General features: G+C 40.9%; 1 protein-coding gene across 1 annotated transcript in view; it reads left to right on the top strand.

Moving 5' to 3' along the window:
* The window catches only part of LOC131685652 (lachesin-like), a 247400-nt gene that overhangs the window by 70491 nt on the left and 149782 nt on the right, over positions 1-27127 (top strand). The window contains exon 2 of the mRNA XM_058969523.1: positions 22262-22853. Within this exon, the coding sequence (XP_058825506.1) occupies positions 22787-22853 (67 nt within the window). The 5' untranslated portion in view covers positions 22262-22786. The remainder of the gene's footprint in view (positions 1-22261; positions 22854-27127) is intronic.

Raw genomic sequence — 27127 nt, forward strand, 5'->3', positions numbered from 1 at the left:
CCATATACGCCCTCAAGTGATCCCCAATATATTTTATAATAAATTCCGAGAAGTCGACTGTGACAAAATGTTCTACACTGACGGATCAAATCTCGATGGGTCCACTGGCTTCGGTATCTTCAACAATACTATCACCGCTTCATTCAAGCTCAATGATCCTGCTTCAGTTTACGTCGCAGAGTTAGCTGCAATTCAGTACACCCTTGGGATCATCGACACTCTGCCCACAGATCACTATTTCATCATTTCGGACAGCCTCAGCTCTATCGAGGCTCTTCGTGCGGTGAAGCCTAAAAAGCAATTCCCGTATTTTCTGAGGAAGATACAGGAGTCCTTGTGTACGTTATCTGAAAAATCTTATCAGATTACCTTTTTTTGGGTCCCCTCTCATTGTTGTATCCCGGGCAATGAAAAGGCCGACTCATTAGCAAAGGTGGGCGCATTAAATGGTGACATATACGAAAGACCAATCTGCTTCAACGAATTTTTTAGTATTTGTCGTCAGAGGACACTCAACAGTTGGCAAACCTCGTGGAGCAATGGTGAACTTGGACGATGGCTACATTCGATTATCCCAAAGGTATCAACGAAACCTTGGTTCAGGGGGATGGATGTGGGTCGGGATTTTATTCGTGTAATGTCCCGACTTATGTCCAACCACTACACCTTAGATGCACATTTGCGGCGTATTGGGCTTGCGGAGAGTAGTCTGTGCGCTTGTGACGAGGGCTATCATGACATCGAGCACGTTGTCTGGGTATGCGCCGGGTATTTGGACGCCAGGTCTCAGTTAAAGGATTCCCTTCGGGCCCGAGGTAGACCACCCAATGTCCCAGTCCGAGATATGTTGGCAAATCGTGATTTCCCCTATATGTCCCTTATTTATACTTTCATAAAAACGATAAATATCCCAATTTAGCCCCTCTCTTTTTATTTCTCGTTTTTAGAAGTTTCCTCTTGCCGTGTGGAACCGATATGCTTCAGACTGCCACTATGTAACCGCCGTCGCCCTTATCACTACGGAATCTGAAGCGAGAGCGACTCGAGGTCCGAAGGATTCCCTTTGAAGGATTCCCCGCGGGTCCGAAGAATACCATCCGCCAATCCAACCTACTAGACTGAGGCGCAAATTTGTTTCGCTGATCTCCCGTTTGCCCGAAAGTTGCAAGTTTTGCTCTTCTCTACCGGTCACCATCTACGCCTTCTCTCCCCTGTCCTTGATACAACTACTTCTACACCGATTTTGGAAATGACCAAGCATAAGTATCCGATAAAAAATCAAATTTGTATTCCGTATTCCTAGTTTTAAGATAGTTGTAATTTCTACTCTTTGTTAAAACTATTGTCCCCCATCTTGTAAATAGAATTGTATCCCTAGTTTTAAAACATCTGTGAAATTTTTCATAAATATTTGTTCCCCCTTTTGTGTACCAAACTATATTGTTTCCTAAAAAACTATTACTATTGAATTCCTTGTTTTAAAATTTTTCATAAAAAAAAATCTTTTGCCCCCTCTCTTATATATAGAATTTTTTTTCTAGTCTTAAGATAGCTGTAATTTTTTTCTCTTTTATAAAAAAAAATATTTCAACATTGTAACCTCCTAGTTTTAAGATATTCAAAATGTAAAAACAAAAGAATTCGGCACCGCCAAGCTAACGCATTTGTGCCTATCAAATAAACGAAATGAAAAAAAAAAAGGTGTATGTAGGCTTAATGCCACAATGGACTGGTGATGCCGGAGGAAGCGCTAGTTTGAAAAGCCGTAGTTGCGTAGGTTCGAGTACCGAATAGTTTCTTTAGGATTGCATTGTTCGATAAAAAAAAAACCATTTGAAAATAATACTGTTGCACACACGATCGATGAGTAAAACGAAAAAAATGGCAAGTTAAAACCTCTATAATAAAAAAGTTGTGCTAGATGGAAGACGAGAACAGAAAATCGGTCCTACACACATCCACAGATAACAAGTTTCTGTAGGCCCAAGGATAAAAGTGTTATCTGGTACAAGGCTCCCAGTAAATTTAAGTGTGTGCTCGCCGATAAATTTGCATAGAAACTGATCTGGCAAGGAATTTGCAGTCGCGGATTTACAACCAAGCTTTTTACCCCTAAGAAAGCGATGAATTCGAAGCTGTATAAGCAATATAATGTATACATTCATAAAGGCAAACAAAGACTCAATAAAGGTCTGGTTAGATTTTGCAAGCTGTCGCCTACAGCCGGGAGGTACTACAGTGGTACCGAGGATTCACCGAGATCGGAAATTCCTTCGCCGTGTTATAAGCAGTGTTGAAAATATTCAAATTCATTGAATGAGAATTGATCATATTCAGCCGAATTCATTTTCAATATTCAGTGACGCAGCTGAAAACGTCAAACGAACAAACCGCCCATTCATACACGCAGACCCTGGCACAATGTAAGCGATGATGATTGTTGTTTCATATGCTTTATCGACATTTGAAAACATTTTCCTAGATAATTAGTGTAATGAAGATATTGTACGATATTCAACTGAAAGAATAAGATGGATTCATTCATTTTCAGCCATCAAAAAGAGCTTCGATTATTTTTAACTCCGGTTATAAGTATTTCCAAGCGATAACGGCGATAGATAGTTCGATAGGACTGATCGTACCTATTAATATTGCACCCATTTCTTTTTAATGAAACCTACTCTTTTCGCCAACTTTTTCCAGATCACAGTATCTACTGTAATGCGCAACGTAATTGTGTTTATTGTAAACATTTTTGTTTATTTTGTTAGTGGGATAGTTATGCGTACAATTTCAGCAATGGGACAAATAGACTTGGTTTTTTGGCACAGTCTTGGAATGTGTTTTCTGAAAATATACGATGAAAGAAAATATTTAATGAAAAAACTGAAAATACTCAAAAATTAACATGGGACGGTTCTGCATTAAATAGGTGACAATTTGTCGGAGTTGTGATCTGGTTGGTAGATTCTTCATTACGGTGCATATTATTAGATAAGAATTACCAGTCCAAGTGCCATTCCGACATGCCCAGGACATTACCTACCCGTCTTTTGCACATGCGAGTGAAACAAAGATAATTTTCTCATCTGTTTATGATAAGGTTTTTACGCATTCTTTGTGCCCGGTGTTAAGAAAATCGGTAACATCCAGCCATACAGTAAGTTCAGTTAGCTTGTTAGCTTTACCATTTCCTAATTCGTCTTTTAATCTCCCGTAATTTCCGTCTCTTTTAGTGCATTCAGGCTTGCAAAAGACCCAGCTGATGATAATATGGGTGTCGAGATTCATCATCGTATGCTAACGAACTCAAAAGAAAGCAGCAATATTTAGCCATTACAAATATATCGAAAGTTCACCCAAGCTTAGAATTGTGATATTCTATTGAAAGCAAGCAAATTACAATACTTGTAACACATCGTTTATATAAAACTACCGCATCTACATACCCGCGCACAAAGTAACGATCGACGGTGTGATCATCTATATCTCTACTTTGAAGTATTTCCTTAAAAGACGATCTAAGCACTCTCTTGCAAAAAATAGGGTGATGAGCCTATTTTCACCATACTAAGCAATTCGGTAATTTCTTGCCTTACAATCAATGGAATGCGTAAAAATTGACATGAACCGCTTTGCTTCGTTGTTAAGAACCAATATAATAACACAAATGTGTTGAAAACAGTAAAATTCTCGTGTTTGAGCACAATGACCAATGAACCCGACCCGAGCCCGAAATTATTAAACTTGAAAAACCCGAGCCCGAACATTTTAAAGCTTAAAAACCCGAACCCGACCCGACCCCGAGAATTTTAAAATTTGAAAATCCGAACCCGAAAATTGAAAAATTCCGAACCCAACTTGCTAATACGGAGAATCAACCAAAGATCTCGAAGATTTTTAATTCTAGCTACCCGAGCTGGACCCTAGGCTCATCTAAGAATAGTAGAATCACTCGAATCTGAAGAAAAACTATACGCATTGAGTTATATAGCAAAACGAATCACTGTCGAATTGAATCCGCATTTATATTTACTATTATTGAACATCGAATTTGTAATGTTCTGAGAAACTTATAAACCGTCGATATCTTAACCGGAAATTAGATTGAATCGGCGGGTAACTCATGGGGAAACAGAAATCTTAATGGTCACAGTTTCCAACAACCTTGCCCGTCGTACTTAACCAAAATTTCTGATTTTTTATCAGAAATCATTCCTGCAAGGCAGTTTTGTATAATTTATTACATGTATTAAATTAAGCTATGGCAATTTGTATTCGACAGTTTACATGATGCCAGAAAATAAATTTGGCTTAAACTATCTGCTTTTAAAAAATAATGCGCCATTTTTAAATTTGCGCCTCCATAATGCCACCAAAGTACCACCAAATTTGTGAGTTCAAATCCTTGTTATTCCGTTACAGTTTATTTTAATTGCAATCAATCTTTATCATAAATCAATTTGAATATTAAACTTCTGTTAAAGTTTTTTTTACCAGCTTAACAGTGCTCGCTTAAAGTTTGTTTGGGGTACAAATGTACCCCACAAAACCGTTTACGTTGGTGTTTTGTCATGTGTACATAATTCGGAAAATTTATTATCTTTTTTTAAGCAAAATGTCGATACATAGTAAGTGAGAAACTTGTGTTAAATTGTACCACAGACGTAACAGCTTGAAGAAAATTCTAAAAAAAATCATCGCCCACGGTATACTAGCGACATCTTTTGAACACATTGCACAAAATGGGTTTCTGGCAACCATAGCAAATAAATTTTCTTCAACCGAAATCCTGGCAACAATGCCCACACCACTTGCCAAAGACAAGATGATAAATGAAAGGTAAGCATTGTTGCAGTTGTTAAATTAGAAGAGCGAAATAGAAAAATCGGCTATGTTATGTACTTCAATTCTACATGGGATAATGATTGTAATTGGCGGATTTAAAGAATGTAGAGTAACGACTGTATTTTTAAAACTTAAGCAAGATGAAAATGGCGGTACCAAATTTTTCTATGAATAAGTACAGTGTCATTTTTTTTGAAAAAGCCGATAAAACAAAAGGATATGAAGAAAAACAAACAAATGATGTAGTGGGCTTTTCTGTGGCCAGAGGTTTTGCTTCGGTTCGGTCATAATTATTTTTATCGGAAGATTCGAGATAAAAAAGTGTCCCTAAATGTTCGAATCGGAATATCCGAGGTGAAGCTCGACCTGTTCTCGTTCGGCTCTTTATGTTTATTTCCAGGGTCGCGGACGTCATGTTTAATATAACATGTATAAAAGTATTACACTTAAAAGTGATAACAGTTCCCGCCTTTCTTTCCCTTCATCTTGATTTTCGGGTGCGTGCGGAAATGAAGTGACGTATTACGGCTATGTGTCAAAATCGTTTCACTAGCGCAACGCTCGGTGAGATGACGCATTTTTCATAATTTAAATCGACCGTTTTTTTCTGTGGGCGATGAAAATTCATCTCGTGTTACGTCTGTTTGTCTGTGATTATACTATAGCAAAGTAATTAGAAAATTTGCTTGGATCGGTATCGTAATTTTTGCTTTTGCGATTGAAAGAGGCAAAACACATTCGTGACTATGATTTGTATATAGCATGCAAGACGCACCATTCCATTCGTCATCTTCTGCAGCCGAGGCTCTGGAACATACTTACTTTATGTACACAATGCACCGGCTCTACCTGTTCCTTCGAAGCCTTCCTATTTCATCTCCGTCCTGCATATTGCTGTATTTTTACCGTTTGTATTGGCGTTTGGTGTTCAAAAAAGCATCGAAATAAATACACTTTTTGACCGGTTTTTGAATAATTTTGTTCAAAAGTAAATTTAATAATCTTCGCAACGCCGTATAATCGGTTTATAAGTACCGGAGTTATGGCAATATGAAGGAAAAAGGGAATTTTGACGTATTTTAAAGACTTGTTCTATACAAAATGAAATGTTACATAATTGAATAGTCAAAACACGAATATTTTTAAACAGGTTTCTATACGAATGATTTTAGGATAAAACTATCCAATTTAATTATAAATTTAATAAAAAATTTGACATATTAAAGCGATTTTAGTTCTAAAACTAAGTTCACAAAACCGTTTACGTAGAGAAAAAGTCGGCCTAAGTATCGGTTTTAAAGTACCTCTCGAAATTTATATTCCATAATAGAAAGTTGAACCGATATTTTCTGATAAATTCCTGTTGACTTGGTTTATTACTAATGCTCTCTCATGAAAATTAATTATTTCAGGCAGTTTGCGAATCTGAAGACGCAATTTTATGCAAGAATGAAAAAATACAATATTTGAGCACCAGAAAATACGAGGAATTCTAGCGATTCAAAGGTGCTAACATTTGGCACGGTTATAGGGTAAAGTGCCTATTTTTACCATACTAAAGGTACCTCACTATTTTATTAATTACTCGGCCTATAATCAATGGAATGCGTACAAATTGACATCAACAGCTTTGCTTCGTTCTCAAGAACCAAGATAATAACACATATGCGCTGAAAACAGCGAAATTTTTCTCTTCCATTTAATTCCACTATGTTTCATAGTGGAATTAAATGGAAGAAAATCTTTGAAACATTACGTACATTCCACTAAGACGCGTATATATTGTGAAATTTTTCTGTTTGAGCGCAATGAAAACTCAAATCGAGTGCACCTATTGCGCTACCATTTGACTCAATGTGTTGAACAAAGATGGCAGACGCTGCTCTAAGTAACGACTTAAAATGGGTAGGGTGATAATAGAAACATGGCGTAAATAGGCTCATCACCCTTTGTGTCATCCATTCGTATCTCGAAGTATAATTCACTACTACAAAAAGACACTGCGTTTTGTGTACAGACGCAAACAGCGTCATGAAATGGTTGGGTTGTTTTGTTCAAAACCCGAACCCGACCCGACCCCGATAATTTGAAATTTGAAAAACCCGAACCCGACCCGAGCCCGAAAGTTCAAAATTTCAAAAACCCGGACCCGACCCGAACCCGAGAATTTCAAATTTGAAAACCCGGAGCCCGTCGGGTTCGGGTCGGGTCCGGGTTTCGGGTCCGAAGACCCAAACCCGACCATCTCTAGACTCAACCGGACTTATTTTACATATCAGATCAAGATTTTAGCACCCCTTCGCGCCCTTAGCGGGGGCCAAGGTGGCCAACCGCACGCTACGGCTCTGATTGTAGTACAGTCGTTGATTCGCTAGTTGGACCAAAAATACACGTGCACACATCTCCAATTGTCATTTTGATTGTCAAAGTGAATTTGACACGAGATTTTGACATTCAGATGCTTTATAGTTGGACAATGGTCCAACTAGCGGAGGTGCAATTAAAAAGCGGTTCAGTTAAAAAGTGACCAACCAGCGAATCACGGCTGTACATGCTTGACGGTATTTGTAATGATTTTTATGTTGCAAAAGCTAACAGTGATATGACTGTTGCTGTGCAGAAAGTGGAAGAATATGTCAAAATTTGGTACACAATCGTTCTTTGGCAAGCGATCCGCGCATGTGGCAAATTTTCATTTCTTCGTCACACCAGCGATTGTAAATGGACAAATTTACATGAAAACCTTTAAAAATGACTCCTGGACTTTTTTAAGTCTCAATATAATTTCGCGGCCAGATTAAGCATTTTCCACTATGCCAACGTAGCCTGGTACAGTACCAATTAGGTTATGTTTGTACGACACTCTGCCTTATCAAAAATATTTCAGGCCGTCAGAAGCCGGAATCAGAATATACTGGCTATAATGGAACGTATCTCGAAGGTAATCGAGGATTTGTGACTCACGGCAGCGTGCATTCGATGTGTTTCTTATTCGACAGTTTTTCAAGACTGGTATTGAAATGAATTTTTTTAACTAAAATTTTTATTCATTTATGTTTGGGTTTACTTTTTGTATAATATTTTTTTTCGTCTTTGATGAGCTTCATTGGTAGATGGTTACATTTCTGTTTTTGGCTGATTATAAATGAACTCCTAAAAGTTGTGGTAGCGAGTTATTGAAATGAATTGTGTTGCTCATATTAATAGGTTCGAGTAGTTTCGATGTTTTGCTATGTTTATTTGTTAACGTAACATTGAAGGTATTGAACATTTGTTCTTTCGAAAAGAGAAAAGGCTAATTATTGATATTATTTAATTTTTTCCTTCGGTCTCTTTCTGCACTGAGTGCTTATCACCGACACCAGAGAGGCCATATAACTACCGACGCCGTCTTTGAGATACTAATTCGTTAAATATGTAAATATTATTTTTTTCCTTTTTTATTTCGACTATGGCAGTCACATTTTCATTTTTACATTTTAACGACATTCAATTAACTAGAGAGTACTCAAGTGAGAGCAAGGATGTAAAGTAAACAGATCGGAAAACTAGAATTGGTAGGATCATAAGAACAGGCTTAATATCGTACGGGTTTAATCATTGTCTTCTGTTAATGAGGGTCGAACTTAGGCAGCATAACTACGAATCACCCGAGTTCACTGGCATGTGTCCTGGTATAGATAGACGTGTCCATCTTTACCGTGACAAACGAGTACTATGGATCTAATTTTCATAACAAGTTGGATTTTATTGGCATATTGCTAAATATTTATCCTAGATTGTCATAGTGTAAGGACTATTATTGAATGAATCGTCGACATTGTAGTGCTGACGTTCAACCAGCCTTAGTCCATAATTCCTCATTGTTGACGGGGACACTCTTCAGCCTCAAATATCGTCTTAGAACAATGAAGGTCAGATTATATCATATGGGGAGGAAATAGCGCAGCTAGTAAGTCCATTACACAATACGCAGCTCACCTGAGTTCGAACTCCCACAACCGCACATAGTGTGTTACGCCCTTTGCCGCTTTCGGTCAGATTGGTCAGAAATTCTAATATCTTTTTAAAATCTATCAAAATCATCTCCCGTGTTTCGATAGTACCTGGACATTTACAGTGCCATCAATAATGATGGAAACCTAAAATTTTTTCTCCATATATTTTGATTCCTACAATATTTTTAATACTTTCACATGGTTGAATGATTTTGTTTAAATTTTAAAAATAAATCTCAAGGTGGCAAAGATGGTTTCCTGATGCTGAGGATTATTTTTAGATCATCCTACTCTACAGCTGTTTATACTTGTTCAATTATAGGGGCCACTCAGCTCAGTTGTGCCCAGGGGCCCCGAGTGGTCTTAAGACGGCTCTGAATCATTGTATTGCTTGTGGTTGAAGCAACTTTTAGTAGACACCGTATTTTTGGGGTCCCAGGAAACTCATGGTTTGGGGAGAGATAGAATATCAAGATGTTCGGAAGAATTATTACAAAATGCCTGTTCTACAACTTTGTAGAAGACACCTAATTTCTATCTCCCTCCGTTAAAAAGTTAATGTTGGCGCCCTCTATGCGGTCAGAGGTGGAACTAAAATTTTCTAACCAAAAGATAACTCATATTATGTACTACAATACTGCTGAACGTACTATTGAGCTAAATCTAACCATTATTTCACAAAAATGTATAGTTCGTGGGAATCAAGTACTGCTACACAACCATGCACTGCTGGGCCCCATGCAAAACTGACTCAGACATCACTTCGCTAAAAGTTTAATAACTTCTTTTAACAAAGTCGGATTGATTTGAAGTCTTAGGCAAAGTTGTAGACAATTAAATTATCTATCATATTTCCACTTACAGTGGTAATACGATGCGTGACACCTAGCGGCGAAAATGCGAGCTAGTGGGTTTTCTCTATATAAATTGTCGGAAAATCCCATACAAACTTCAGGTCCGGTAGCTAGACTTGTACGATTTGATACAAGTTTGATGCAAGTACTCCTGGTGGGGTTATGAATCGACTCAGGAGTGGGCCGATGGGGGTCTTTTTTTCTTGTCACTATAGTCCCTAGTCTGAACGAGGCCTGCAAGTTAAATAAAATTCTCTCGAAACTGAAGGATTTTCAGAAATGGTGTTTATGTGACGGATGAAAAAGATGTTCTTAATTGTCTCTTTGACGCACACTTTCCAAATTGTATCGATCCGGAGCTGAACAATGTTCACAGATTTCATTCTGGTGATTCGGACTCGTAGGCGTTAGCACGCATATTGATTTCCACTGAATCGGTCAAGTGGGCAGTTGACAACTTTGCTCCATACAAATCGCCCGGAAAAGATGGAATACTTCCCGTGCTACTGCAAAAGGGTTTTGATATTCTCAAACATGTCTTGAAAAAAGATTATGCTTTCCAGTCTTGCTACCGGGTATATCCCGAAAGCATGGCGTGAAATAACTGTTAGATTTATTCTAAAAGGGGAGCGCTCAAGTTATAAAGAAGCCGAGAGTTTTAGGCCTAAAAGCTTAAGTTCTTTTCTTCTGAAAGCTTTGGAACGGATAATCGATCACCACATCAGGAACGTTAGTTTAGTTGAATATCCACTGCACAAAATGCAACATGCATATCAGTGTGGAAAATCCACGATCACTCTGCTTCACGATGTTGTTTACAACATTGAGAAAGCCTTCTCGCTCAAGCAATCTAGCTTGGGTGTATTCTTAGGTGTTGAGGGTGCTTTTGACAATGTGTCCTTCCAGTCTATTCTGGAAGCGACGCGCGGTCATGTGATACCTGCATGTATCTCGGGTTGGATAAACGCAATGCTTAGTAACCGCATTCTTTGCTCGTCACTGCGACAGGCTGAGCTATGGAAGTTGAGTATTTGCGGTCGTCCTCAGGGCTGCGTTCTGTCACCTTTGTTATGGAACTTGGTAGCCGACGGCTTGTTGAAGAAACTCAATGAGCTTGGATTTCCAACCTACGGGTTTGTTGCCGATTACCAAATACTAATTACTGGACTTTGCATCGGAACAATCTTTGACTTAATGCAACAAGCGTTAAGGGCTGTCGAACAGAGGGGTCGACAAGTTAAATTATCAGTTAATCCAAGCAAAACTTCAATGATTCTTTTCACGAAGAAGCGTATAACAACCGGGATTCGTTCCTTGAAGTTCTTTGATTCTGAGCTACTGTGTGCAGATAAAGTCAAATACGCTGGAGTTATATTGGATTCAAAATTGAATTGATCTGCTCACATTAAGTTCAGACTGAAAAAAGTGTGCATGGCCTTCGGGCAGAACTTTTTTTTGTACTGTATTCCAAGCAGAATTCTTCCCGGTTATGTGCGGGATACGATCGGCTCTTCAAAAGAGCATGTCCGGCAAAGTTATAAACTTCTGCTTCAATAGTCAGGCTGCAATTAAGGCCCCTAGCTAGGACAAATCAAGGTCCAAGAAACTGTGTTTGGGCAACTGAAACTTAGTAACATACGACAGTTTTTAGTCTCTCGGGCTTAAGGTTTTCTCGCAGGTGACTTGAGCTACTTATGAGTTTAACTTACCTTATTTGTGTGCTGTATTTTGTACCATTCTAGACGAGCTCCTCCCACTTCAACGTAGCTCGGAAGTGCAGATCCGGCTAAAGTCACGAGAAACGAGCCTGATGGACAGTACTTCCCTTCGTCGATGGACATTGAGTACAATTGCTTGTACTCCAAAATCTTAACTGATTGAAGGTTGGAGTTCTTAAAGTGGCCAACTCCGTCCTTCATCAGAACATCGACAGTTAAACCCGCATCACTTACAACTCCGTCAATCTCTACATCGCGAGAAGGAATGTAGATACGATACTTCATCGTCAAGGGGCTATTGCTAGCGATATCATTGGCCTGTTTCAAGCTCGTAACAAATACGCGCAGATTATCTGACTGAACCTTTTTTTATCTCGGTTACGGCCGAGTACTGTTTTATCAACGTCCGTGCGACAGAAATAGTGGTTTTGGGCTGAAAGTACACCACCCAAGGGGCAGTCGAATCATCCAGGTATAGCTAGACACGGGGAGGCGAGACCTCCTAGTGGACAACAGCTGAATAAGGAGAGAAGTTACCTATTTAAGTAATCGTTGCTGTTGTGCTACCTTATGGTAAATGCCTTTTTGGGGTGAATTGAGTTAGATATGCCATGTTACTGATTTTTTTTTCAGAATTTTGATATTCTGCTAGGTTACTGAGATATAGCGAAACACAATTATGACAAGTTGTCGCTGTTGTGCTGTTTAATGACAAGCGCTATTTTGCAAATTTCGAGAAAAACCATTATTAAAATTTGGGATTGAATATCTTGAATCTCATAAATGGTAGAAACAATTCAGAGAAGAGTAGAAGACTTCTAGCTATTCTGTATTATTTATTCTCTTAAAAATGTGTATGACGTGTTATAATCGTGCATGGAAAATTTTCTATGCAAATAAAGCATCAATTATTAACTTTTTTCATATCTTTGACTTTATTTGGTCTATAAATAATCGGTGAGATGCATAAGGAAATTAGTCAGCGAATTGAGAAAAATAGTAATTTTAGTTTACAATGTTGCCAAATATGCTATATCCAGTTTGAAACTGAAACGTGATTTTTTTTAATTTTTGAAATGTTTATGCCATTGCGTGTCTCAGATATTTTTAGACAGAAAAACATCTAAAACTTCAAGATAACTTGAGTCAATCCCAAGAAACAGTCATTTGAAGCAAAAAAACTCACAATTTCTCAGCACTTTTCTCGCTCTATCTCAGTTACTAAACAGAATATCAAAATTCTAAAAACGCCACCCTTTAGAGATTTTTCAGACAAGTAATGTGGCATATCTAACTCAGTTTGCCCCAAAATGGCGTTTGTCATAAGATAGCACAACAGCGACGTACTGACGAATGCAACTCTTATGACCCCCAGGTGGGAACATCTTCTGCCGTGTCTAGAAGTAATAGAAAAAGGAAGAATATTTTCTCAAAGCTTCGTCATAAAAGCTTTTCAATGTCTTACAAAGATAAAGCGCCTGGTTTAAGAAATCTGAGTTCAGAAAAAGAGCTCCCAGCACTTCCTGGAACATCTAACATCCCAAGTGTTTCCATGTCTCAACTGGAAAAAGAAATCAGCGCTGGTTTAATAAACCTCTCTGATATTGTGTACCGTATTTCCAAAGCTTTTAATATTCCTGAACCTCTAAAAAGCATTTTAATAAGTTTTATCCCCGTAAGACTTTTGCGTGGTATCCAACAGGGAAAACAGATCGAAATAGTTAGCGAAGCGAAAGCAGTTATGTGAAAAAAATCCCCCCCAGAGGCAGGATTCGAACATGCAACCCTTGGGACTCCGGTCCAATGCACTTACACGACTGTTGCAAACTGTGGATCACAAAGTAGCTAAAACTTTATGCTCATTAATTAACCATCAACAACGCAACAAGAGTGAAGTCTCAAAACTGCAAACTGCGAATGAACAGTGAAGTTTAAAATTGTTAAGAGCAGCGTCAAATCTTCGCTCGTGAATGTTTGTCACATAGCATCGCGAAGCTCACAAAGGTTTCTTTATGCATGAATAAAACATACCACATTTTTTCACTGCATTTTTTGCTGACAGCGCGTTATGGGTCGTTTTGTGATACACTATAAACAATTTGATGTACAGTTTTTTGCGGCCTATTTGTTAGCGGTGCATGGTTGCAAATTTTGAAAATCATTGATTTTCCAAATATTAATTACATTGTGCGAATATGAAAATGAAATAAAACTGTGTAATGAAAATCCTATGCAAACCTTTTTCAATGGTGGAGTTCTCACATAATCTTCAATAATGAAGTAATATAGTCCCAGGGCCAGATAGAATCAAAATGAACTTGTTGGAGAATCTGCTAGGTTTTGCCAAAAGACGCTTGTTGCATTTATGTAATAAATTTCTTGAGTGTTACATTGTTCCTCATGACCGGAAGCAAGTGAAGGTATTCGCCATTCAAAAACCAGTACAACCAGCCTCCGATCACAAATCGTATCGACCGATTGCTGTCTATACTGTTGTACCCGAAAGTTGTTCGCAAAAATGGTCTTGTTTCGCCTCGACAGTTGGGTCGAAGTAAATGGCTAACTGTCAGATACACAATATGGCTTTCACAAAGGCAAAGGGACGAACGATTGTCTTGCGTTGTTCTCTACAGAAATTCAAATGGCTTATGCTAGAAAAGAGTAGATGGCATCAGTTTTATTGAACATTTCTATTGTCTAAATTAATTAAGATAGAGACTTTGTGTCTTCTGCGAAGTTGTAGTAAATATTATTGCAAAAGAAATTGCTGAAGACATTATATATCTAACCTTAATAGTTTTTATATGAAAACCCTTAGAAATTAACTTTTTTCGTGATAACTTTTTAAGCCATTCTCCTACGTTCTTAATTGTTTTGAGAATTAATTGTTTCGATGAGTCTCGGTTAGACAAACAATACAGCCACTATACTAAAGTAAAAAGCTAGAACTTTCACCTTGTGCATAAGGTAATCAGGAAAATGTATCACTATCGTTTATTGTTTATTTGTTGTACCGTCACCAACAGACCCCTTGGCCCCAATGGTGGTTACTTAAACTAATTACATTTCAGAATACGAATTATTTTAGTTTTTATCGAATTCCTTGTCAGGTTGAAGTCAAACGCCGTCGCCACACTGTTAAACACACGCTGGAGTCCGGTAACAGCGCCCTGGCGCCCATAGTTAGTTCTCCTGAATGGGACTCGCAGAAGAGAGTTATTGCGCAGAGCTCGAACGCGAGCTTGAAGATCGAGGCGTCCGAGGATTGTAGGGCAATCCACCCTGGCAGACAGTAAGTCTGAGACGAACAGGGCTCGAGAGCAGTCCCTCCGGATGCTTAGAGTATCGAGCTGTATTAACTGACAACGGTTTTCGTAGCTCGGCAGCTGAAATCTGTTTTGCCAAGGAAGATGTCGGAGTGCAAAGCGTATGAACCGGCGTTGGACGGCCTCGATTCTGTCGACACCGTTCTGGTAGTAAGGGTTCCAAACAGCAGAACAATATTCCAGTGTTGAGCGAACCAGCGCACAATAGAGAGATTTTAAACAGTATACGTCCTTAAAGTTTTTCGCTATTCGGAAGATGAACCCAAGCTGTCTTGAAGCCTTATCCACAATGGATGATGTATGTGGTTTGAACGTTAGTGCCGAATCCATGATGACTCCGAGATCCTTGACGTTAGAGTGTCTTGGAATACTCGAGTCGAAGAGATGGTAGTTAAACTGAATCGGATGGCGTTTCCGCGTGAACGTAACGATTGAGCATTTGCTCGGGTTTAAAACCATTCTGTTTAGATCACACCACGTACTAAAGCTGTCCAATTCCCTCTGAAGAAGCTCGGCATCGGTTTTATCCCGTATTTGTTGAAAAATTTTCATGTCGTCGGCAAAAGAAAGGCGGGGTCCTTGTAATTTGATGTTGACGTCATTAAAGTAGAGGAGGAATATCACTGGACCGAGATGGCTTCCTTGTGGGATGCCGGATGTAGCGAAGAATGGTGTAGATAGACAGTCCTTAATGCTGATTTGAAGTTGCCTTCCATCGAGGTAGGAACGAAACCAGCGCAGAAGTTGTCCATGAATACCGAGTTTGTCCAGCTTCGCTATTGCGATATCATGATTGATTTTGTCGAAGGCCGCAGATAGATCCATGTAAATAGCATCGGTTTGCAATCCGTCAGCGAATCCATCCATTGCATATGTTGTGAACGAGAGCAGGTTAGTCGTTGTCGATCGTTTAGGCATAAATCCGTGTTGATCGTCTGCAATGTAGTGTTTGCAGTGAAAGAAAAGAGGGTCTAAGACAACCAGCTCGAATAGTTTTGATACTGCACTTAAACACGAGATTCCTCGATAATTGTCAATGTTCGATTTGTTTCCTTTTTTGTGAACTGGAAACATGTGCGCTGCTTTCCAGCAGGAAGGGAATGTTCCAGTATTGAGTGATAGCACAAAGACTCGCCGAAGTGGTTCAAGAAGCCCGCTGATGCACTTTTTGACAAAAATCGAAGGAACGCCATCTGGACCCGGGGAACTAGATGCTTTCAGCTTGGAATTTGCTGCAAGAATGGCAGCATTATCGACACAAATTCGGTTGATGGTTCGTCCTAGAGAAGGAGTTAGATTTGAAGCGGCAGCGACTTGTTGTGGGGAAAGGTTCTCGTCGGAAAAAACGCTTGAAAATTTGTCGGAAAACAATTGGCAAATTTCCTTAGTGTCGGTGCCTAAAATTCCATTTAATGACATACAAGATGGTAACCCGGATTCTTTTCGCTGCTCGTTCACATATTTCCAAAACGACTTGGGCTTGGATTTCAGTTGACGTTCGACGTTTCGCTGATATCTAAAAAAGGCACGTCTGCTTTGCTGTTTGTATTCGTGGTTGAGTTGAAAGTAGTGGGTTCGTAATGCAAGTGTCTTATGCTTCGAGAACTTTTTAAATGCGGCTCGTTTGGCAGTTTTTAATCGTCTAAGCACTGTTGATTGCCAGGGAGGGTGTTGATTTGTGCTGACTGTTCGTTTTGGCACATGACGGTCGATTAGGTAGTTAAGAATATTAGAAAACGTCATCGCTGCTTCGTTCGCGTCATCATTGTTAAGATTTTCGTCCCAGTTTATATCCAACAGCGTGCTAACGATGCTGTCGTAGTCAGCGTTTTTAAAATCGTAGACGATAGAGCTTGAGACGTCTTCAAAACTCACTCCTAGGTTACCAGCGAGTACAAGATGTAGTGGGGGATGATGGCGCACATGCTGAACTAAAGGTGTCGGAGCGGCGCAGCAGTACGGAGCGTAGTCCCGGGCACTTACAAAGCAGAGGTCCAATGTACGTCCGTTCTCGTTGATGATATTATTAATTTGCCGAAGAGTTGCGCTACTGTAGTTGTCCAAGATACAACTGGCATTGTTGATAAGCACAGATTTTTCGATATCCAATCGTAGAAATCCATTACTTGCTGGGCACCAGGTCAAGCCAGGTAAGTTAAAGTCGCCCAGTATAACAATATCATCAGATGGGGCAGCGATCGAGGTGATGAAAGAAACGGAGGAAAGATGTACATCGATCAGGCTGTAATCACGAATTCGGTCAGGTGGAAAATACACGACACACAGGAAGAGATTGCGATCGGCAAGTTTCACTGATATCCACACTTGCTCGGAGCTCTCCCACCGCTCATCGTTGATCACTCGGGCTTTTATACCATGGCGAACGGCGATGAGTACACCACCACCTGATGTCTTGCGGCTATCGACTGCAACACACAGTATCAAGCACCCCGACATCAACAGCCAGCACATTCAGCGCGGATTTGGTGATTTAGCACCAGCTAAAGGAATGGAATAACATCTAATCGTGAGCACCGTTTCGAGATGGGCAGAATAGTTCTGTAAAAAGAAATAGTTCACTTTCACTATTGTTCCGTTCAGTCTGATCTGGGATAGCTAGAAGAGTACTTAACAAATGCAGTATAATTTCGGAGCGAAAACTCTCGTTGAGAGAGTGAGAGGAAACTGTGTCGAATAAACGACTTATAAGAAACAGTGATTTCATTACAGGACGGTATATTTGCTTCACTATTCGCAACTTAGGAACCGCGTTAAAAAAGAGGTCTAAAAATTGGACGCTTCTAAATTTATATTTTTTCCAAATCATCTAAAGACAATATTTTGTCATAAGGGCGTGTCCCCCCTTTGCTAACCAAAGAGCAGTTCTATCGAAATTTGTCAGCTACGTTTACCGAAATACGAGGAACATCTCTGCAAATCCTTCTCGATGGCCATTGTCAAGTCTCGTGCTCGATTGGAATGACACTGACAGATAAAATGATAAATGTTAAACAAAAGTTTGACATGTCGAGTCTATATTAAGAGGTTCAGCGTCTTGAAACGGACCATAAAAAATATAGTTCACTGTATTTGTATGGAAACTGAAAATGCATATTAATTTTTATCCAAATTAGGTTATTGTCAAAATTCTTGAGAATGTTATCGTCGACTATCGTTGTTTTACCAAAAATTGAATTAGTGGCCATTTTCATTCAAAATCTCTTCCTTTCCCAATTCCAACAGTCACGTAATCCCGAGAAAGCAAACATTGTATCAATAGAATCCCTAATGGAGCACACACACGTTCCATGCCGGTTAGCGGAGATGAGCACTTCCAGCGAAGTAATAAATAAGCTGGGGCTCCCCCGTCAAGTTTCGAGGAAAAAAGGAAGAGTGCCTTATCCCCCACCTTAACTAAATGCTCCCATCAAAGCAAGCTGTATCCGCGTGTGCATGCGGGAGATCGGCTGCCCCGTAAATCCTCCGTAAATAACAAACTTTACTGTATGTATTTCAACTTTTCCTTTCCCAGGAGAATTCTGCCACCATCACCACCAGCCCGTTTCGAGAGTGTTGTTGATAGAAAGTTTTCGTCGGTTTTCCTCCTCTTGAGAGTATCGGATCGAAGTAGCTTTCTAGTTTTTATCTCGATTTCGAACGTCGTCATCCATCCGGTGCTCGGTCGGTCATGATTTCGGGAAATTATTGACGTGTGATCGGAAAAACACGTCATTTTTCTTTTTTGTCCATGCCAGAGACGATGACCATTTGGTTTGGTAACCAATGAAACGAGGATGAATAATATTTGCCTCGTCCTACGTAGTCCCACGCAGGAATGTCGGATGACCGATGTGCTTATTTACGACAAATTGGATTCTCGGGGAACATTGTACGGATTGGTTTCGATTTCTTGTTTTATGATTTTTATGATCCTGATGGTGGACGTTTATATATGATGAAAAATAAGCAACAGTTTGATTTTTTCTTTCAGAATTCACTTTAAATCAAATTCTGTCGTTTGAAGCAAAACCGCCAGTAGCAAGCCATGATCATTCGAGCACAAAGTAGGCACCAATATCGATTGTTTAAACACATTTTCAATAGGTCAAACAACCAATGGAAATGTCTTTATTCACTGCCCCCACCAAATCCCATCTCAATCTGCCCGGGACATGTCTTCTTTTTATCGCTATAATCGATGTGGAACGTACCTTTCCATTTCAATTCCACCGCAGCCGAAAATATGTCCCAAATTGACCTTAAATTGTACTGGACAATAAATTTCCCAGCTCAAAAACGTTCCGGCGCTACCCGCACAAGAAATATCGTCCCCAACTTGGCAATCGTTCCGGCTTTCGGCTTCGGTTGGCTGCTTCCGCACACAACCATCCTTTCCAGCATTTCCGTCATTCGGTCAACCATCAACCAACATTGCTGCAATCGGAAGCCACCGGGCAAAGGACTTCCTTCCGCCCGCAGCCTCAAATCACGAGTACCGACCGAACAACGACAACGTCCCGGGCTGGGACCGAAGACGAGGCAAAGAATTTGTTAAAAGGATTAGATCCTAATAACTCCTAATAAAATAAACTTTGACAGTTAGACTGATGGTCACGTACTCTCTGATTCGCCACAATTTCCATTTCCCCCCACGAGAAATGAACGGCGAGAGCGCAATCTAGTAGCCCGGGCACGGCCGGATCGAACTGAAACGCAACGTCCAAACACGCAGCAGTTTTGGGTTCGTGTCCATGGCGATGTTTATTTATGTCGGGTCCGATACACAAAGGGGGGTCGAAAGAAACTTTGCTTACCGCAGAAGGGGGAAAACTAATGTAAACAGAGCGCCATTGAGCGGCAGCCCCGCCTCAGGCAGGGAAAAACTTGAACCAGAGCATCCGACGACCACGATCCACACTCCACATAGCCACAGAGCAGTAGATTGGTTGGAATGGAATTATTATTTCACTCACATTATTCCCATCATCGAAATTGCATCTTTATGCTGCTTTTTGTTTTATCTTCCAGCCAGATCTTTTCTTTGTTCCGGGCGGGTTTTTGTTTTGGTTTGCTCCAGAAGTTCGACCGGTTTCATGGAAAGTGAATTTACGGGTTTAGTTTGAGCTACTGGAATCCGTGTTGCTTTGTGTTCTCTGGTATTTTTTTTCTTGACGGTTATAAATTGTTTGGATGCTACTTTTTAGTCGTTTGAATGTTGAAGATTGAAGATTTTTGCAATTAAATGTTTTTTGTGTTGAGGTCCAACAAGCGTGAAGCAAGAAAAACGATGAAATATGACAAACTATGTAGAAGAGTGAAGCTAGACAACAGACAATGGACGTCAGATGGCAGACGGCAGACGACAGGCGACAGAGGAGTGACGAGAGACGACCGACGACCGACGACAGACGACCGACGACCGACGACAGACGACAGACGACAGACGACAGACGACAGACGACAGACGACAGACGACAGACGACAGACGACAGACGACAGACGACAGACGACAGACGACAGACGACAGACGACAGACGACAGACGACAGACGACAGACGACAGACGACAGACGACAGACGACAGACGACAGACGACAGACGACAGACGACAGACGACAGACGACAGACGACAGACGACAGACGACAGACGACAGACGACAGACGACAGACGACAGACGACAGACGACAGACGACAGACGACAGACGACAGACGACAGACGACAGACGACAGACGACAGACGACAGACGACAGACGACAGACGACAGACGACAGACGACAGACGACAGACGACAGACGACAGACGACAGACGACAGACGACAGACGACAGACGACAGACGACAGACGACAGACGACAGACGACAGACGACAGACGACAGACGACAGACGACAGACGACAGACGACAAACGACAAACGACAGACGACAGACGACAGACGACAGACGACAGACGACAGACGACAGACGACAGACGACAAACGACAAACGACAAACGACAAACGACAGACGACAGACGACAGACGACAGACGACAGACGACAGACGACAGATGACAGATGACAGATGACAGATGACAGATGACAGACGACGGATGACAGACGACAAACGACAAACGACAAACGACAGACGACAGACGACAGACGACAGACGACAGACGACAGACGACAGACGACAGACGACAGACGACAGACGACAGACGACAGACGACAGACGACAGACGACAGACGACAGACGACAGACGACAGACGACAGACGACAGACGACAGACGACAGACGACAAACGACAAACGACAGACGACAGACGACAGACGACAGACGATAGACGATAGACGATAGACGATAGATGATAGACGATAGACGATAGACGACAGACGACAGACGACAGTCGACAGACGACAGACGACAGACGACAGACGACAGACGACAGACGACAGACGACAGACGACAGACGACAGACGACAGACGACAGACGACAGACGACAGACGACAGACGACAGACGACAGACGATAGACGATAGATGATAGACGATAGATGATAGACGATAGGCGACAGACGATAGGCGACAGACGATAGGCGACAGACGATAGGCGACAGACGATAGGCGACAGACGATAGGCGACAGACGATAGGCGACAGACGATAGGCGACAGACGATAGGCGACAGACGATAGGCGACAGACGATAGGCGACAGACGATAGGCGACAGACGATAGGCGACAGACGATAGGCGACAGACGATAGGCGACAGACGATAGGCGACAGACGATAGGCGACAGACGATAGGCGACAGACGATAGGCGACAGACGATAGGCGACAGACGATAGGCGACAGACGATAGGCGACAGACGATAGGCGACAGACGATAGGCGACAGACGATAGGCGACAGACGATAGGCGACAGACGATAGGCGACAGACGATAGGCGACAGACGATAGGCGACAGACGATAGGCGACAGACGATAGGCGACAGACGATAGGCGACAGACGATAGGCGACAGACGATAGGCGACAGACGATAGGCGACAGACGATAGGCGACAGACGATAGGCGACAGACGATAGGCGACAGACGATAGGCGACAGACGATAGGCGACAGACGATAGGCGACAGACGATAGGCGACAGACGATAGGCGACAGACGATAGGCGACAGACGATAGGCGACAGACGATAGGCGACAGACGATAGGCGACAGACGATAGGCGACAGACGATAGGCGACAGACGATAGGCGACAGACGACAGACGACAGACGATAGGCGACAGACTACAAGCGACAAACGATAGGCGACAAACGACAGACGACAGACGACAGATGACAGACGACAGACGAAAATGTACTAATACCACTAAAAATACGAAATATGTACTAAAACCGCTCCACAATCAACTCACTCCCATTGTGCGAAACCACAAACGATCCAGCATCCCAAAAAGTACCAATTTGCCACAAAACCTAATAATTTATCCTTCCAAACGATGAAATGAATAATAATCTCCATTACTTTTTGTCATTTCAGCTCCTTGCCACCGCAATAAAGAAACAAAAAAAACCTTCCGAAGACAACGGAGATAGTTGCCCGGCTGAGCGATCGGGTGCAAGGATCAAAGTGTAAAAAAGCATAAATTTAAGAGAAAATATAACACCATTTTCACCCCCTCGCGTTGCCAACGAAACCACGTGCCCCCGCAAGAGTGAAACAAAGAAAAAACCAGAACGAAGAAGAAAAAAAAAATCAAGAATAATGTGTCAATAAAGTGAGCAACGCCGTTTCTGTGTTATAACCTCCAGCCGCCACCCAACACGGCACAATCCAAGACAGCCTTTTATCTTCTTCTGCTGTTTCTTCCTCCAACGGCTGGTGACAATCGGCCCCCTCCTCACAACGGGAAGGGGTGGGCGAACATCGATGCAGCTCGCCTACTAAGCGCTATTGTATAGGCCAGGCATCCGCTTGGGGTCTTGATCTGTGCTGGTGTACGTGTGCGTGTGTGTTTCCTTTTTGGTTATCATTCGGGGTTCGGAACGTGTCCGGAATTGTAAGATGGTGATCAACGGTAGCAGCCTTCGGACAGTTTGCCGGCTTGCCGTGCTGGCCGTGTTCGTCAATGGTGAGTTGGTGTTTGCTCTTTCTCTGTACACTCAGGTTTTTTTTTACGCGGGGGATACGAGCCGCGTAAATGAAAACCGCGTAAATGAAAACCGCGTAAATTTCAAAATCCGCGTAAATGAAAACCGCGTAAATTTCAAAATCCGCGTAAAAAAAAACCGCGTAAAAAAATACCGCGCAAAAAAAACCGCGTAAAAAAAAACTTGAGTGTATATATATTCGAACGTTTTGGGTTTTCCCAGCTCAGGCGATGAGTTGGGCGGGATTCGAAAAGTGTCGACCCCGGTTGGCATGTAGGCCATAAGGTTGGAGGTTTGATTTTTTTTCCTACCTCAATATTCACGGCAGGTAAGTCGTAATCGAATCGGTCCAATCATTTTCACACCTTTCAACATGTGTTTTTCTTTGTGGATACATGGTAAGCTTCTGTTGATGGTCAAGAAGTCGGACCTATCAATAGTGTGATGGGGGGAAACTAACGAACAGGGAAATTTGCTTGACCTGCATCTCTTGCAAATATTTGAACGTCTCTGCACTAGAAGATATACCGAACGAATTTAATTTAGTTTTGCTGTCAAATTTGCACTTATGATCGGCAAAGGGATTTGCAGCGAGGGAAAAAATCGGAGCAAAAGCATAATGCAGAGTAGTTCAGAGGCTAACTAGAAACTTATCTGCAGAACAGCTGAATAGAGTCATTTAGGATTACCGTCCGGAAAATCGCTTATTCCATTTGTGCTTGCAGGTACTGGACCCTAAGGCACTACCTGTAAGAGAAAAGACGTGCTTACCGATTGTATAGTTAGATACTAACGAAATTTGAGAAGATTTTCCAGGTAATTCGGGTCCAGTAGAGTTAATAAAATTACTAAAAAACTCGAGATCTGGCAAAGAATTTGCAGTCGAGGATATGCAGGATTTTTCTATAAACAAGATTACGGATTCGGCCATATACAATCTAGAAAAACGTATTATTTCTTATTAAGATTACTGACAGCTTATTTACAACCAGAGATGCAAGGTCAAGTCAAAGGAGTTTGGGTTGTTTTCATCACGAAATATCTAACGTCAACTGCTTTCTACAGTGATAAATATTTTGCTTTCATAAAGGAATAATTGGGCGAATAAATATTTTCTTTTTTAACAGGAATAGAAAGATCAATATCGTTTTTGCTTGAAGCGTGTCAGGTCCTAACCCTAACTGTTGTGGTTGGGTTTGCAACCTGACGCAAATAAGTCAGGATAGGAGTATCAAAACAAATTTTTAACAAAAATAGCGAAACTTATTGCAAACTTTCTCCACTCGTTTTCTCAGCCACTCATCAATTATCATCGAGAAAATTACAAACCAAAACATAACTCGTATTATGTACTACAATTCTTCCGAACATACTATTCAGGTAAATCTAACAATTATTCCATAAAAATGTTTAGTCTGTTAGAACCTAGTACTGATACACTACCATGCACTGCTAGGCCCCATGCAAAACTAACTCAGACATCACTTCGTTAAAAGTTTAATAACTTTTCTTATTGGAGTCGGATCGCTTTGTAGTTTTCAACAAAGTTGTAGATAATAAAATTATCTTCTTAAGTTTCACTTTTGGTGATAATCTGATGTATACAGTGCCACCTAGTGGCGAAAATGTGAGCAAGAGGGTTTTCTCCATGTAAAATGTCGAAAAATCCCATACAAACTTCAAGCACGTTGGTCCGGTAGCTAGACTGGTTCGATTTGGCTCAAATTTGGAGCAGACACTCCTGGTGGGACTAGGAATCGACTCAGGGGTGGGCCGATGGGGGTCATTTTTTTCTGTCACTCTAATGTACATATACATTAGGGTGACAATAAAACGACCATTTTTGAAATTACTAATCTACACCCCCTAGCGTCGTTCCAAATCATGAAAAAATGACACTGTCCAAATTTGAGCGAAATCGGTTAACCCTAACCCCTCCCCCAACGAGCTTAAAGTTTGTATGGGATTTTTGGCCAAAATGTATGGGGAAACACTCACAGTTCACATTATCGCCCCCAGAGGTCGCAGTTAACTTCCGAACACGGACCTAGGAAGGAGTTAAGCTTTTGAAGATATGCCGAACAAGTTTGTCGAAGACTGCAAGACAATCCAACCAACCGTTAAAGAGTTATTAACGTTTAAAGTTGGATACTGCTGCTTAACAAGCGCAAAGGGCGTACTCCGCTTATCTCATATATGTGACCCACATGCAAAGGTGGGGCAAGGTTAGGAAAAACTCATATATCTCTGAAACGACGAGAGATAGAAAGTTATGATGTTCCACAACGTTGTAGAGAAATAAAAGGACTTTTTGGTTTCACTGGAAAGTTTCAGGATTTCTCCGCATGGTGGCGGTAATGAACCAAGCAATTTAAAGGAAATGCTCCTATCTGTACAGCGCTAAGAGATGGAGCATTTGGATGTTCTACAAAGTTGCAGAGTAGCAAAAATACTTTATTCTATCATTTAAAAATGCAAAATTCCACCACATGGTGGCGCCAGTGAGCAAAATTATTTCAAGGTAATACGCCTATCTATACAATGGTAAGTGATAATTCAATCTGATGTTCTACGAAGTTGTAGAGCATTTCAAAGGCTTTCGTGTATAAATATAATTTAGGCCGCATAGTGGTGCTATATATATTTTTTTAATTAATATATATTTTGATACACCTTTTGAATGTTTTCTATTTTTTCCGCACAATAGCGTTAGAGGATCAAACTAGTTTAAAATAATACTCTTATTTCTTGTGCAGAGATTGTTTTATTATACATAACATGTTACAGATTTAAGACTCTCAGGTTATAATAAAATTTATATTCTTGACTTTCTTTGTAATCCCATTGATATTTCTCCTGTTGCCTCATTTATTAACCTTTTTTAATTTTTTGAAGCAACTGTTGACTAGTTCTAAGAACGCTCTCTCCTTAAAGACGTCATGATCAGTGCCACGCGTCAGTGCTCGTTGATTGCCTCCCGCAGAAGAAGCGTACTCTATGCGCCGTGAACTCATTTAGACAGGTATTGGTTGCACGATTACAGGGCTGATATTTTGGTGATAGGTGAGAACTACTAGGGTCATTCGAATGCCGATTAGTGTCTTATTCATCATATCTGGTCTCATTTATAACTTAGGAATAGGGCTCAAAATATATTCTGTCACCTTACGCGGACTACTAGACTTAAACACTACATTCCGCTAATAATGCAGCCTGGGATAAATACCTAAGTATGCTACAATCCAATTCTCGCTGTGCTTCTATTATAATCAGCATCCCCTAACACCTTGCAAACAAGCAAAGCGCGCATGGCAGCTGCGCTGCCTGCCCAGTCGGGAGGGTACATCACCAGATATTTGAATTTTGCTTTGTGCGACTATTTCGGCAAGGAAGGATCGTCTCCTGCTATAATTGCAACATTGCTGCCGGCGCTCGTCGATCGCTCTGTCGTAGTAGAGACTGAACCGGCTGGGTAGTGTCATTTTGCTTTGTGCGTTTCATCGCGCATGTTGCTTGCTATCGCCGCAGAGATGTGGTGTATGTTGTTGCCGTTGGTGCTCGTTGGTCGCCTCGAGACGTGCCATGTGCTGCGAACCCAACTCGATTGATATTGGTTATACGAGTATGGGACTGATACTTTGGCAGTAAGCAAAGGGTGCTAGGGCAATTTGAATGCCGGATGGACAATAGTCAAATTAGATTCCAGCTCCGAGCAGCTTATTAGGTACCTGTGCAATTTCTTAGCTCGATCTCTGAAACTATATTTTTGCACCTACTGTTTAAATTTTACATGGGATTTTGCGTGGGAAAATTAACTTTCATAAAATAATTCCTCCAGGAGTTGCCCATTGCTTCCTAAAAATAAATCGTTATGTGTCATTTATAGGAAATTCAACACAGAAACAAAGTCTCGAAAACCACAAAACGATTTGGCGCTTGATAAAAAATTTATTAAACAGAAACCGATTGATGCTCTGACGATTGATAAAAAAATCATTTTTTCTAGCACCACTGCTGTTGGTTGTCCAATTATATGAAATTTTGTTTTGATTTACTCTTAATGTGTCTAAATCATTTAGCTATACTGTTTGGCCACCTTGCAAGGGTTTTGATAGATAAATTGAGGCTTCTTTTGTACATAATAAGAGAAAGTTAAAAATTTTGTATATAATTAGACTGTCAGCAGCAATGATGCTATGAAAAGTGAAATTTTCATCGATCTTCAGAGCATCAATCGGTTTTTGATTAATAACTT

The sequence above is a fragment of the Topomyia yanbarensis genome, chromosome 2 (assembly GCF_030247195.1).
Source record: "Topomyia yanbarensis strain Yona2022 chromosome 2, ASM3024719v1, whole genome shotgun sequence".
In the NCBI taxonomy this organism is placed as follows: domain Eukaryota; kingdom Metazoa; phylum Arthropoda; class Insecta; order Diptera; family Culicidae; genus Topomyia; species Topomyia yanbarensis.